This window comes from Anthonomus grandis, chromosome 22, assembly GCF_022605725.1.
Source record: "Anthonomus grandis grandis chromosome 22, icAntGran1.3, whole genome shotgun sequence".
NCBI lineage: Eukaryota > Metazoa > Arthropoda > Insecta > Coleoptera > Curculionidae > Anthonomus > Anthonomus grandis.
The window spans coordinates 40,543,878-40,558,669 of record NC_065567.1 but is presented as its reverse complement, the minus strand read 5'-3'; the positions used below and the strand labels follow the sequence as shown (position 1 = coordinate 40,558,669).

The 14,792-nt window shown below is 31.6% G+C and overlaps 2 protein-coding genes and 1 long non-coding RNA gene across 4 annotated transcripts; 2 read left to right on the top strand and 1 right to left on the bottom strand.

The window, feature by feature from the left end:
* Positions 1–734: 734 nt before the first annotated feature.
* On the bottom strand, positions 735–2,395 carry LOC126748910 (uncharacterized). Its single transcript, XR_007664833.1, has 2 exons — positions 1,088–2,395; positions 735–1,024 (listed from the first exon to the last, which is right to left on the bottom strand). It is a non-coding gene; the product is annotated as an uncharacterized LOC126748910 (long non-coding RNA).
* Positions 2,396–3,180: 785 nt separating this feature from the next.
* Positions 3,181–6,337, top strand: LOC126748909 (uncharacterized). Of its 2 annotated transcripts, none has more exons than XM_050458451.1 (5): positions 3,181–3,409; positions 3,465–3,596; positions 3,834–3,995; positions 4,066–4,155; positions 4,218–6,337. In XM_050458451.1, exons 1-5 carry the CDS (start codon positions 3,289–3,291, stop codon positions 4,574–4,576), a joined length of 864 nt encoding a protein of 287 aa, XP_050314408.1. In that variant the 5' UTR covers positions 3,181–3,288; the 3' UTR covers positions 4,577–6,337. The 2 variants fall into 2 exon arrangements, with proteins under 2 accessions (XP_050314408.1, XP_050314407.1); XM_050458450.1 differs by having other exon boundaries at positions 4,066–4,164.
* A 1,088-nt stretch (positions 6,338–7,425) lies between these two features.
* On the top strand, positions 7,426–10,164 carry LOC126748908 (uncharacterized). The gene is made up of 4 exons (XM_050458449.1): positions 7,426–7,940; positions 8,185–8,325; positions 8,984–9,687; positions 9,744–10,164. Exons 2-4 carry the CDS (start codon positions 8,232–8,234, stop codon positions 10,143–10,145), a joined length of 1,200 nt encoding a protein of 399 aa, XP_050314406.1. The 5' UTR covers positions 7,426–7,940; positions 8,185–8,231; the 3' UTR covers positions 10,146–10,164.
* Positions 10,165–14,792: the final 4,628 nt, after the last annotated feature.

Genomic DNA, 14,792 nt, shown 5'->3' with positions numbered 1-14,792 from the left:
CACTCGTCAGTTAACGCATCAACTTGCAATGCAACCATAGAGTAATTAAAAGTATGAGAAGGTTCAATCCCATAGTGACAAGTAGGCATCATCTTTACCCTAAACTCGATTGCAGCGTACGGTTGCGGTCTAACCGAACTAAAATAATTGACATTTGTCACAGTCGGTAAAATAGTCTACTGTAATACCGATCCGTCATAGAAATGAAAGGCAGATTTTAGTTCGGCTATTCAAAATTTTAGAATGGCGCAAAATTTAAAATTATTGACCCATTAAATCAATTTTTAACAGCGTAAAGGCTGTGAATCTCGATCACAAACTCTAAAAAATTATGAAATAGTGCAAGTGTATTAATTTAATTTTTGAAGAGGCTAAGAGTGATAATGTTTGTAATTTAAGTTTATTTTATACATTTTTTAATTGAATACGTTAATGTTTTGACATTAAATTCATCAAATTTACTTTTAAGCTGTTAAGTTTCTAGGCCCTTCAAAAAAATAAATTGTTAATTGCACATTTTCACTGATTTTTAGAGAATATGAAAGAGATTTTACAGCCCAATACGCTATCAAAAAAAGATTTAATGGGTCAATTATGTAAGACAATATTTTAGAGATTAAGTATAATATATTTAGTCCTATTTTGAGAATTAAATGCTCGATACTAACAATGTTAATTTCACTGTTATCAACAAATTAACAAGGGTAGGGGTAGAATTTAAGTCAATTGTAAAGTAAGTTATAAATAAATATAATTTATTGTCTTAAAAGGGATCCTGATACAATTTGTTTTTGTGCTGCTTTAGCACAACACTGTCCATGGTATGTATTTTGCTTTTTACATTTTACATTTTGAGGATATGATACAAAAATTACAATTTATCAAATTTATAAATTAACTATTTTTAGACATAAGAACTATAATTCTCAAAAATATGCCCTAAAAATTTTACGTTTACTACCTACTTTTTTGTACAGAGGGTACCCGAAAATGTTAGGGGCGTGGTAATATATAAAAACTAACCCTGTAATTAAAATATTCTTTATGGAGAGTATGATATTAAAAATTAGTTGACACTGATGTATACCCTTAATTCTAGATGTCATCGGTCCTTTTTCTTAAATATTCAATGAGCATCCCTGGATCTTACTCCCATCTTATCGAGGTGAGGTACCTCCTTGAGTAGTGACCTGGTGGAATGGAAGTTGTTTCACTTATTGTGCTTTTGTACTTGTACTGTGTATTTGTACTTCCTAGCAGCAAAGCACTGATGATACCTTTCGTCAGACCTAGTAAAAAAAGTTTAAAAAAACTATGTTAAAAAAACTACTATATACAATATATATAAAATGTTTTGAATTGATCAGGGAGTTTTAAAAGAATTTTGTATTCATATTGTTATCTAAAAAAGTTTTGATTAAAAAAAAATATATTTGAATATGATGAAGTATATATTATGTAATTGCCAGACTAAATATTATTTTAATTTATAGCTAAAAGATAGAGCAGTTAATAAAGCAATAATCAAAAAGAGTAAAAACCCTATGGTTGTTTATATAAAAGTATGGACCCGGTCGAGTATTTTCTTTTGAAAGTTGTTTTATGGTAGAGAGATTATCAGATGCCTGGTCACATACTGTACATAAAACTGTAAGTCCAGTTTCCTCAATTTTGGCAATCAACTGTTTTATTAAAACTTTCAATTCTATTGCAAGTAAGTCCCTAGTAAAAAAATATGCAATTGGTTGCTTCCAAGTTTTGTGGAGGCCATTGACCATAAAAACTAAAGCATGATTTGCAAACTGATTTCTTCTACCCATGGGCCCTAGGTCTACATAGCCATCAACCATATCATATAACCGATTGTACATTAATTGTTCTGACAGTGAAATTTCATCAAAAATTAATGAGCAATACCTGTCAATTGCTTTCATTTTATTCACTCTTAATTTTAATTTACCAAAAAGCTTATCATTAATGCCCGCTTCAAAGGGTGCACTTTTTAAAAGTTTTTGTAGGGTGGATTTACGTGGTAAAGCTAGACTGCTTTTTAAAAACCTGTATGATTTTGGACCTCTTTTGTAGAGTGCTAGGGCATATACCTTATCTTTGGTTGTCCATGTTGGTCTTTTTGTTTTTAAATTTGTAAAGCAATTTTGAAAAAAAGAGGCTACTGAACAATCCATATTTTGCTCTAATTCTTTAAAAACTTGGGTTTTTGACAACTGATATGCTGCTTTCAATTTTTGTTTGCTCGAAAACGGTTTGCTTTTTAATTTGCAGATTCTTTTGCTTTGGGTTTTGTTTAGATAATAATTTTTTTTTTCTAGGAGTAAGATTTTTAACCCTTGTTTCAGAAATTTGACTCAATATACTAAATTTTGATAATAATTCTGTGGTCAGAGGGTAAAACTGCTTAAGTCAGTTTTTTGAGAAAATGGGATTATGTCATGGTTATATACCAATTTTTTTTTTTCAAAGGGTTAAAGTTCCTAAGTCGTTTATTTACAAACACATGATTTATTTAACTTGAACATAACATATTAACTCCTATTGGTTTTGAGTAAAATGTCATAAAAATACTTAAGAACAAAAATACACAGGAAAAATATGCGTGTAAATACTCCTAAGTATTCTTATAATGCATTTCGCACTAAAAAGTACGTTTTATGTGGGGAAATAACAACCTATTTTGACTTAAGCAGTTTTACTCCAGATAAACACATGGATATTTGAGCCTTTGTCGACTTAAGCAGTTATAGCCATTTATAAAGTGCACCGCGTGTAAGTGCGTATGCAGAATTAAGCTGTTTTGAGAGATAAAAAAACGCGATTTTAGTTGAGCAGAGTGAAACGTTGTGTTTCAAGCAATTTGTTTATTGGCTGTTTATACGTATTGTTAGCTTTTTTTGTGTTAATTATGTGTACGAGAGGCAAGAAAATAGTTGCCAGGACTTTAAACGTCGAGAAGACAGACAAGGATCACGGAAAAGGTAAGGAATAATATTAAGATAATAATTACCGTAAAATTTTTAGGTTAAGTGTGCATAGTTTTATTTTTTTATTGAAACATTTTTACTGTAGTTGGCGCAATTTAAATTAAAGATTCGTGAAAATATTTTTATTTTAAATGCGGATTAGGTCGTGTTCTAATATTTAAACAAAAACAATGTTTCTATTGTTTTTCTATAACTGCGGTTTATCTGACTGAATTTACTTTACATGAAAATATCTTACACACATTAAAAAACAAGAAACTGCAATAAAATTGTATTATTTTAAATAGATATGACTTTGCTTGAAGCTGCAGAGACCACAATACCTAAGGTAATAGCTGTTGAAAAGTTGTTTGACATTCCAAATGGATCAGGCAACGATTATATTGAATTTGAGTCTTTAAGAAGCGATGGTATGTCCAATTATTATTTTTAATGGTTAAAATAAGCAGATTATTCTAATTTTAGAACCAGTAACAGAAGAGACTGTTTTAGAAGAAATTACCCTTGATATGCCAATTATCATTACTGAAGTAAAAACTATGAACAAAAATAAATCTGATCTGACTTATGGGGTATCAGAATTTCAAGATTATTATGGTGAGAGTATTTTGTATTTTGTTAGTAAAATACTGACATGTATATAGCTGGCGTCGTTGGTTTTCTATTTTGTACCACCTGGAAAAGATCTATTTTACCAATAGTAATGGAGTCACCTGCTTCTTGGATTAATTGTATTGCAGGCTATTGCACAAGTGGCATAAAATAAAATACCCATGGCTTTTTGACCTTAACTTTGTTGCCTTTTTTTACCTACATCAATATAATTTTTTCCAGAAAACAGAATCTTTGTTGAACAGCCTGAAGCAGAAAGAGTCGCAACAGTAGACAACAATATACATATTGAAAGTCTGCCAATTACTATTATTGATGCAACAATGGTGACCACTAACAAAACTGACCTTCCCTATGGGGCCACAGATTTTCAAAATACATATGGTAAGTGTATATTTTATATTCCCTTTTACTTACCTTAGAATTTTTAAGCGTGCATTAAAATTGTTTGTAGAAAGTTGTGAATTGGTTATACAGCCCGAGACCGAACCAATATCATCAAGAGAACAGAACGATCCGCAACTTCATTTAAATCTACTCCACCGTAATTCTCGTAAGAAACTTTTCTTTTAACAGAGTTTTACAACAATTTAAATTTTTTTTTAGAAATGACTCCAGTCTGTCGATTTCTTGATCATTCTGACGCTGAAGAAGACCCTTTTATCGGTGATGATCAACTCAATGATCCTGATTTTATACCTCCAATAGAAACGGATTCAGATCGCGATTCAGAAGAGCATATCATACCTCCGAAAAAAACTAAAATAAATAATCAGAACTCCGCAGGCGATAATCATCCGCAGCCTTTTGCTGTATTAAGTAAACGATGCCGAAAGATTAGAAAAGAGAGAAAGGATAAAAGAAACTCAGGTCAGTCGTACGTAACTGAAACTGGGAAAATGATATCTGAGAAAAGATTCCGGATTGTCGGCGAAAGTGTAAGAATCGGTTTGATTACAATTTAAGAAAAGGATTGTTTGACTCATTTTGGTCAATGAATAGTAGAAACAGAAGATCTGATTATCTCAGCGGCTTGATAACATCTGGCCCTAAAGCAACTCAGAGATTGCGACATCAGAACGGACCTCTAAGAAATCGTACTCTAAGTAACGTGTATAATTTAAAAGTCAACGGCGATTTGCAACCCATTTGCAAAACTTGTTTTCAAAAGACATTTGATGTCACCGACGGATTTATAAAGTATATGTTAGCTTCAAGATCAGTACATTTACTGATCTTGAAGCTAACATTATATCTTGAAGCTAACATTATATCTGCTATTCCTGCATCATTATGCAGGAATAGCAGAAATGGACCGAAGGGGTATTAATCCGCCAATTTCAAAAACATCAGATGAACGAAGAAGTCTAGTCATTGATCATATAAATTCTTTTAAATCAATATCTGGCAGCAAATTTAAATGTTCGTTTGATGTATTCTTTATACAAAGAGCAAACTACTACTCCTGTATCGTATGATATCTACAGACAGATTTTTAACGATATGAATTTGTCTTTTAAGTTGCCACACAATGATACGTGCAATACATGTGACACTTATTGTTTAAAACTAAAAATAGCTACCAGTAATGAAGATCGGGAGGTCATTCAAACTGAATGGAATAAACATAAGGATATAGCTGATAAGCATTATCTAGCTAAATCCCAAGACAAAGGGGAAGCGAAAATAAACAAATCCACAAAGATGATATCGTTTGATCTTCAGCAAGTTCTAGCAACTCCCCACATTCAAACAAGTATTATGTTCTACAAACGTCAGTTATCCGTTTATAATTTGACAATTTACGAAGGGACAGAAAGTATTGCACACAATTTTTTGTGAGACGAAACCATAGCTGGCCGAGGGGCAAATCAGATAGGTTCCTGTTTATATAAATATTTTATGGCTTTGCCTGAACATATTTCCCATGTTGTCATGTATTCAGATACATGTACAGGGCAAAACCGAAATTCGCACATAGCTGCTATGTGTTTCTCAGTTCTGCAGCAGCACCCCTTTCTTAAAGTAATTGACCATAAATTTATGCTAAGTGGACACGCCCATATGGAATGTGACACCGCACATGCTATGATTGAAAAGAAAAAAAAAGGACGGATATGAGAATTCACCACCCACGTGATTGGGCTCAGCTAATCCGTTCTGTCGGGAAGAAGGGAACATTTTTAGTCACTGAGATGCTGCAAGCAGATTTTTATGATTTTAAGGCCCTTTACAATCAAAAGCTTCAAGTTAAAACCCGAAATTCTGAAAACGAAAAGTTTATATGGCACGATGTTCAGTGGTTGAGATTGACAAAAGATCAGATTGGCGTAATGCAATATAAAACCTCTGTTGACATAGATGAACCTTTTAAAAGTATTTCTTATCTACGAAGGCGGCAAAATAACCCGGATTTAGTACCTCAACCCCAATACACAGCATTTTTACCAATATCTAAAGAGAAAAAGAAAAATTTGTTAAGTGTCTTACATTTGATAGATCCTGTATTTCATGATTATTACAAAAACCCACCCACCTCTTCAGCACAAAAAAATGGGTCTGATGGTTCTGAAGAAGATGAGTAGTGTATTGGTCAATTTTCATATATTTCATCTTAATATTGCGTCGCAGAATATATTATTAGGAGGTTTTAGGATGTTAGGAGAACTCTTTACGATATTTTGATATGTTTAAAAAAAAAACTTTAAATAAAGTTTAAAAGTTGATATGTCTTTTAATTTAGTTTATGAGCAAAAGTGCTTAAGTTTAAAAAATACTCCGGACATTAGCGCTTAAGTCAGTCAAAAACCACTTTTAACATAACTTTTAATTTTTATTATTAAGTATGTAGAGAGTAATATTTTAAGTTATCTGAAAAAATTATGTGCTTATTCTTACACAAATGATAAAAAAAAAATGATGATAAAAATGTTGCCAAATTCAAAATTGCAAATATCTCAGTTAAGTGAATTTAGACTTAAGCTCTTTTACCCTATGAGCACAGAATTAATATTGGGACCTCCTAATAATGTCACTTTCAGGAAATTTAAAGAAAATGTTATTTTTGTATGAATCTTCAATAGGACAATAGTATGTATTAGAACAAGTGGGTGCCTTGCATTTAAAAATTAATTTTCCTGGTGATGACATTATTAGGGCAGTTTTAAAATGGTAAACAACAATTTTAGGTGACCTACAACATGGTGAAAACTATTTGATAAAAAAATTGCACTTACCCCATCCTAGGGATCTGAAACCACACAATAAAACAACAAAAAAGCTTCTGCCTATATGATGAAATTACACTTTAATGACTTTAAGCTACATTTTTAATAATTTTTTGTTGAGAAAAAAACAAAAGAACACACCCAATGGACGCCCAAATAAAAAGGATTACATTATTTTAAAGCAAAAAAAAGAAGTTGATGATGGTATATCTCAAAATTGAAACGTCGAAATTAAAATTTTAATACAGGGATGCATTGCCCTTAAAAAGTTGCCCTAATAAAGTTTTTACAGATTTTACAAATATTTCGAAATAAAAAAAATACAGCATACTTTTTTGAAAATGCAACTTTTTTTTTTTTTTTAAATAACTCAAAAAAGATAAAATTGTTCTTAAAGCGGCATTGGATTGGCAATTTAATACCCTCCAATTTTCCTTATTTAACCAATTTTCTATCTCTTAAAGTTTCAAAAATACCCACATCGAGACCCACATATGTACATATATACCTACATTTGGGACACACTGTATATGCATACTTTTTACTAAAATATGGAAACAATTCCCACCAAAATCTGCCGGAGAAGTTTCTGAAGTTTCCAAATGCTCTATTAATTCATTCTTTGATAGTCTGGTCAGCAGTAATTTTTTTTAAAAATTTTGAGGTGTCAAAATACTTTGGCTAATACTGTAAAAGTAGTTTTTCTGTAACACCTTGTATCATTAACTAATTTTTTTTTGAGAGAGCCTCTGATGAATAAATGACATTTCTTTCTTTATTAAAGGTGAACCGGAGATATTAAGGATGGATTATTTAAATGTGCCTTCAAAGAAAAAATGTTCTGTGCCCAGTTGTCCTGGTTCACGTGTTATGCACCGATTTCCTCAGGACCCAGCTCGGTTACAAGTTTGGCTCAGTCGTATTAATAATCCAGAACTTACAATATTAAATCCTGACACTTTGTACAGTAATCGAAGAGTCTGTAGTTTGCACTTTGAACAAAATTGTTATGTTCCGAACTGTGGGAGGAAACTGTTATAGCAAGAAGCTTGGCCTTCTTTACAGTTAAATGCAGTTGATGCAAGTAACTCTGCAGAAGCCGGTATGTTTTTTTTAATATATAAATTTCACCATGATTTAAAATAAGAATTATTGTCAATTTATGTCTTTATTTAAATGTAATGTTCCGTTCATCTATAATTCGTTTTGGTCACCTACCAAAAACTGGCTTTCAACCTGTCAAATAATGTAAATATAGCAGCTAGAATGTAATTCTATGTACATATAAGATGCATCAGATAAATTTAACGTTAATTAATTTTATGTGTTTTTTTACAACGATTTAGGTGAATTGATATCATTGGAACAAGTAAACACCCCTAAAACGCAGCATATGATTGAAAACTATGAACCATCAAAAGAGTCAAGTGAATCCCAACCAAAATCTATTGCTACAGCTTCTGGAGCTGTTTATAAAACTCCTTTGAGTAAGTATAAAATCACCTTACACAGTGCATGTGTAACAGCCTAATAGAATATTATTCGATAATAATTAAATTAGAGTATCTTTGGGAAATCGTTTGGACACGTCAAATATTATTTTAGATTGCGAACTTTTTCCAATATTTTTTTTTATACAGGGTGTATCACATAGATGCCATTAACTGTTTTTAAGATACACCAGGGTCGAAAAAATCACAATTTTTATGACTTTCAGAGACTCTAGTTCTATTTCTCTTAAAGATAGGAAAATTGGAGTTTATTTTCCTATCATAGCTCTTTATTATCGATCTTTTGACGTGCAGGATTTGACCTATCAAAATTTTTTACAGATTTGTTTGACATGCATCCCAAAAGATAGGGTATTAAAAAGCTAAGCGGACAGTAAACTCCTCTTTTTTCCATCTTTAATAAATATACAGGGTGTTTCACAACTTATCTACGAAATTTTAACCACATATGCACTGTTACAACAATTTTATTTTTTTGTGACTTTATTTTAAGAGATATTAAAAATGTAATAAAACTTTTTCATTGGCACTTTTAAAAAGCTACATGATAGAGTTTTTAAAATTTTTGTCCGACGGTTCGTCTTTTGCCAACCATCATCAACTTTAATTTTTTAATAATGTTATTTTATTTCAGGATCAAGAATTTTACAAGAAGTTAATGTTACTCGGCAAGTCATGTTAACACCAAAAGCAAGACATTTGTATAAAAGGGTGATTAAAACGTCAAATAAAATGATACAGTTGAGGAGTAGAATGAAAAGTTTCCAGGAGAGGTTAAATGAAGCCAAAAGAGTCGCCTCTCAATTTGACGGTCTATTGGAAAAGGTTAATAAACCTACCTATAATTTCATAATGTCACAAATAAGAACCCAGAAACAAAAACCAAAAGCCCGAAGATTTACTTTGGATGAAAAGATTTTATGCCTCAGTATCTTAAAGGCAAGTGGAAAGGGCTATAGGCTCCTGGCAAAGGTGTTCACTTTACCTTCAAAGACAACTTTAACGAATCTGTTGAGTAAAATTCGTTTATCAGCAGGTATAAATAGCCACCTAATAAAATCTTTAAAAGAAAAAGTAAAGAAGCTCAAAGAAGTCGATCGGACGGCAATTATAATATTTGATGAAATGTCTATTAATATGGGGTTGACTTATAACCAAAAGGATGATTGCATATATGGCTTCCATGACTTAGGAGACAATAACAGAAAAGCATTACTGTCTAACTATGCCAATGTTGTCATGGTCAAAGGAGTATACAAACATTGGAAACAACCATTATGTTTTACTTTTAGTAATGGGCCAATAACTACATTTGAATTGAAAAGTATCATCAAAAAGGTAGGTAATATATATCTTTGTATTTATTGTATTATCTATATATTTTTATTTTTTAGGTAATTGGAACATGTCAAGAAGCAGGTCTTGATGTTGTGGCAACAGTCTGCGAGGGGTCAGCCAATCAAGCTGCGATCAAAAATCTTATTGATGAGTCTAAGGTAGATTTTTTGAGGAGAAATGAAGAATATCGACATTTTGGCTTTTTTGTTAATGGGAAGGAAATAGTTCCACTTTTTGACCCACCACATTTAATAAAAGGCATAAGGGACAATCTATTAACTAAAGATCTACACTTCATTAAGGATGGCGTTAAAAGAGTGGCTAAGTGGGAGCATTTAGAACAGTTTTATATGTTGGATGCAGAAGATGAAGATCAAATTTGCAGTAATTTGACTGATAGCCATTTTCAGGGACAAAATCAACAAAATGAAGGTGAAATGTTGTACCCAAGTTTTTAGCAATCGTGTTGGAAGTCTAATGAAACGGATCCTAAAGTGGAGTAAGTTTTAATTCTATATAAATTTTACACCCTTTAACGTAGAAAAAAAACAAAATGTTATATGATTTTTTTTTCAATTTTGTTTCAGAAAAACCGGAAATCAAACTTAACGAAAAAGCGATTGACACTGCGGAAATTCTTCTTTTCTTTGACAAGCTGTTCGATAGCATGAACTCCAGCCAAAGAATTTCGCCTCCTGGAAAACCGCTAAAGGCTGCAGTAAAGCTATATTCCGAACATATCCAGTTTTGGAGAAACAGCATAACAGTCTTAGGTACAATGAGATATTTTTGCCCAAAAAAAAATGGTTTTGTTTCAGTCCCTACTATAAAAAACTTTATTTTTACTGTCAAGGGCCTTATTTATTTATTTCCGATATTATTGGATAATAAGAAAAACAGATTTATTATGACGAGGCCGTTTCAACAAGATGCCTTAGAAAATTTTTTTGGAAACATAAGAAGTCATGGTGTACGAGAGATATCACCAACTTCTCATCATTTTATCTCCTCATTTAAAGGTTTGCTAATTAATAATTTCATGTCGAACCATTCCCTAGGAGCAAATTGCCAGGAAGATCATAATGAGGGAGCTTTGGACAATCTTAAAAGTTTTTTAATAGGTGATGTAAGTTCTGACATTGCTGCTGTGGACAATGACAGTGTCCCAATCACACATTGGGAAGATATACCATTTAATAAAAAATCAAAAATTGCTGTCAATGTCAGAACTTATATAACTGGTTTCATTGCTAAAAAAGTCCTCAAGCAAATTAAATGTGAGAATTGTAAGACTAAACTTCAATTTAGAGAACATAATGCGGATGTGGAGTTTATTGAAGCAAGACAATACAAAAATTGCAAATTAACTCTTCCTGGTACTTTTTTTAATTTTGTTATCAGTGAGGCAATCTCGAGGCTTTTCTTCCTCATCCCGAGATTGTGCACAAAATCGCAAATCCTAAAAACTCTGGATGATATAATAAAAATTAAAATGGAATCGTTTAGAATGTTAAATTGTCCTAATCATCCCAATACAGGTAATATTTTAAGAAAAATAACTATCAAATGTTGTATATTTTGGTGGTGTAAAAAGGTAAACAAAATTATTAATGGCAAAGATGAAAAATTTATTTATCTTATTAAAAAAAAATCTGCTGCTAATATTGATCCTATTAAAGTTCATGCTTATCATATGTATGAGAAACTTAAAAAGAAAAAAACGCTAAATTTTAAAAATTTCTAATTTAAATAACATGTTTCTTTAAGGTTCTATGACAAATCATTTTCTTATTTTATTTATTAGGAGTTTTTTTATAATATAAATAGTTTTTCAATTATTTGTGAAAAACTTGTTTTTTTTTTTTTGGAAAAAAATAACTTTTTCGATCACATAGGTATCTCAAAAAATTATTCTTCTATTAAATAACAAAAAATTATTCAAAGTATTATTTCTATTACTTCTATTGATTCCTGTTTTTTTTTTCTTTTTATTTAGTACCAACCCCTAATATAGTTAGGGTTGTATACATTATCCCTATCGAAAAAGCATATACATTGCCATAGGGTAGATTTTACTTCTTAAGGTATTCCATACTTACTGTAAAAATTTCAGCAAAATCCATCTTGAAAGAATTCGGACCCAAAAACGTTCATACACAGGACATAATTATTATTATAATTAACAAAATAAGGTTGACAAATTAAAAAAAGTTCCTTTATAGTTGATACCATACCGGTCTCTTTATTCAACGTAAATTTAATTAAAAAAGTTAGTATAATTATATTATATTGTATTATTTTATATTTGTGAATAAATTATTTCAAAAAAAGATTTACAGTTTATACCTACAGTTTTAGTCCAAATTCCTATAATACTTACAAATAAATTAATCATTGGGATTTTGGGATCAACAAAAATTCAAACTAATTTGGATCTAATAAAATATGAAAAATACTCACTACTTAAAAAATGATTAATTAGTTATTTAGTCAAAAATTATTTTCATTATTTTCTAATGTAAAAAAAACAGGTGAAACTATTTTATTATCTCCATTCTGGTTCAAATTCTTACAATCACCAATCTCCTAATAAACAATATAGCCACAGAAAACAAATAAAAATATAAATCTTTAGTTTATTCTATTTAGTGTTCTCTGCAATATAGCGAATAAACAAATAACTTTGTTCGTGGTGCAATCCCAGACTACACGGACCTTTTTCCTGAACCTCAATTGGCTGTTAATACGCTATTATTAATTTAAAACAGCCAATAGACATTCAGGAATACAATCCCAAGTCCGGGATTGCATTGCGAACAAAACTTATATTTTTCTATCGATCGAAGCGATTGTTGCGTTGCCAAAAGCGCCGCGGTTCGGCCGGGAACTAAGAACTTACAATCGGACGTTAACATTGCAGTTCTCTTTCTAAGTCCGTAGGTTTATATTTTATGGATGGATGCCCCCATCTTTGTCAACAACGTCAATAAAGCTGTCAACAGAATTTCTGTCTGTTCATTAGGCAACACACATTTCTCTATATTTGTGTTCAGTGGTTGCTAGAGGCAACGGAGACTAAAAATACGCCTATATCCCACTGGCCTACTGTTGCTAGTGGGATAACAGTGTAAATCGAGTGAGAGAATTCCTTATAATAATTTTCCATTTGCTATTCCCTTGTTTAAAATTTTTCTTAAAGGTAGAGCGGAATTGCTTGTCTTTAGAGCAAAATCTTTATGAAAAACATACAGATAAATAGACCGACAAATAGAAAAGCGTAAAACAAATACGACTCGTGGTTTTCTTGCGATCGAAAGCGATGGAAAAAAGAATTTAAATACTCCGGTCTGTCAAGTTTGCAAAGGTTCTCATTATATTCAAAGTTGTTCTGAAATCTATTGATGATAGGTCTAAAAAAGCTATGGCATTAAAACTTTGCGTAAACTGTTTGCGTTTTGGATACTATTCAAAGGTGTGCCGTAATTCTGTATGCAGAAAATGTCATAGGAAACACCATACGTTACTGCATGCAGAAAATGCAACTAATAGCAATAATTCCCCCTCGAATTACCCTAACTTGCAAAATATTACCCCATCTGACAATGTTGAGACTGTACCGATAGACACAGCACTTAATTCTTCCGTGGGTACTAACACAAACGTTTTTTCTGCGGGTCTTATAAATCATAGTGTCTTGTACAGTGGACAGCTTTTGTTAGCGTTTTTGATGTCAATAAAAAACAGTACACTATAGAATAATACTTGATCTGGGGCTCAATCTAGTTTTATTTCTAAGTCACTCTGTGATAAGTTGTATTTGCCTATTGAACAAACTTGCATAAAGGTTAAAAGATTAAATCAAATGATTTGTATGGTTGACTTTAAGTGTAAAATTATGATAAAATTGCTACATTACAATTTCTCAGAAAATATTACTTGTTTTGTATTGCCTGAAATTACTGAAAATTTAGCAAACGTTAAGATAGATGTTAGTACTTTAGATATACCGATAAAATTAAAACTTGCTGATCCTACCTTTTACTCTCCAGGAAAAATAGACATGGTTAGTGGAGCTAACTTATTTTGGCATCTCATTTGTAACGGGCAACTTGAACTTGGGAACAATAAACCAGTTACGCAAAAAACTAGGTTAGAATGGATTGTTTCTGGGCCGGTTGAAAATTCTAAATTAAAATCAGTCTTCTTTACTAGAAATTTTGAAATTGATATTCAGTTGCAATTATCTCGATTTTAGAAAGTTGAAGTGTGTAATATTACTAAAGCATTACCCCAGGAAGAAGTCACCAGGTAAAAAGCACTTTTCTGAAAATGTTAAATGATTACCAAATGGTAGGTATGTAGTTGCTCTTCCTCTAAAAGATTCGGCAAATAAGTAGGACGAGTCTTATACTCAGGCTTCAAAAAGATATTAAGTTTAAAGAGTTTAACTGTAACTTAAAGAGTACTAGGATGGTTAAAAACTGAACTAGGAAGATTGCAGTCTTGTAAGTAATAGTGTTTCTCAAATTCAGCAGCTTACATCGACATTCAGTTGGAACGTACCTACTAACTGTAATCCTGCGGACATTTTATTGCGTGGTTCGGTCCTAATAAATGCGATATATCTAAATGGCCTATAGGCTCTAGCATCCTTGTGAAAGGATGTTTTCATACATATGAAAAAATTATTGTACTATTCTTTTTCATCTTTTCATCAGACTATTGACTTTATTTAAAGATTTTCATCATTAAAAGAGACTTAAAAGAGTGGTTGCTTATATATTGAGATGGAAAAATAACGCAAAAAAGTTAAAAAATGAGCGTGAGACTGGTATACTTACATTAGCTGAGCTTAATTATGCGTTACAGGTTCTTGTTACAATACGCGTAGCATATTGTAAGAATGCACCAAGAAAAATTGGTGAGGGTTCCGATTTTCGACACATAAACGCTAATAACTTTTGTTCTGTGGTGAATTTTTTTTTCTGGTTTTCACTGTTTTATGCAAGAAGGTTGAGGCTACGTGACTGTGAAATTTTTTTTTGCCCACCCTGGCAAAAAACCGCTTTTTCCGCAAAACGCTGTTATTAACGCCAAACCCCGTC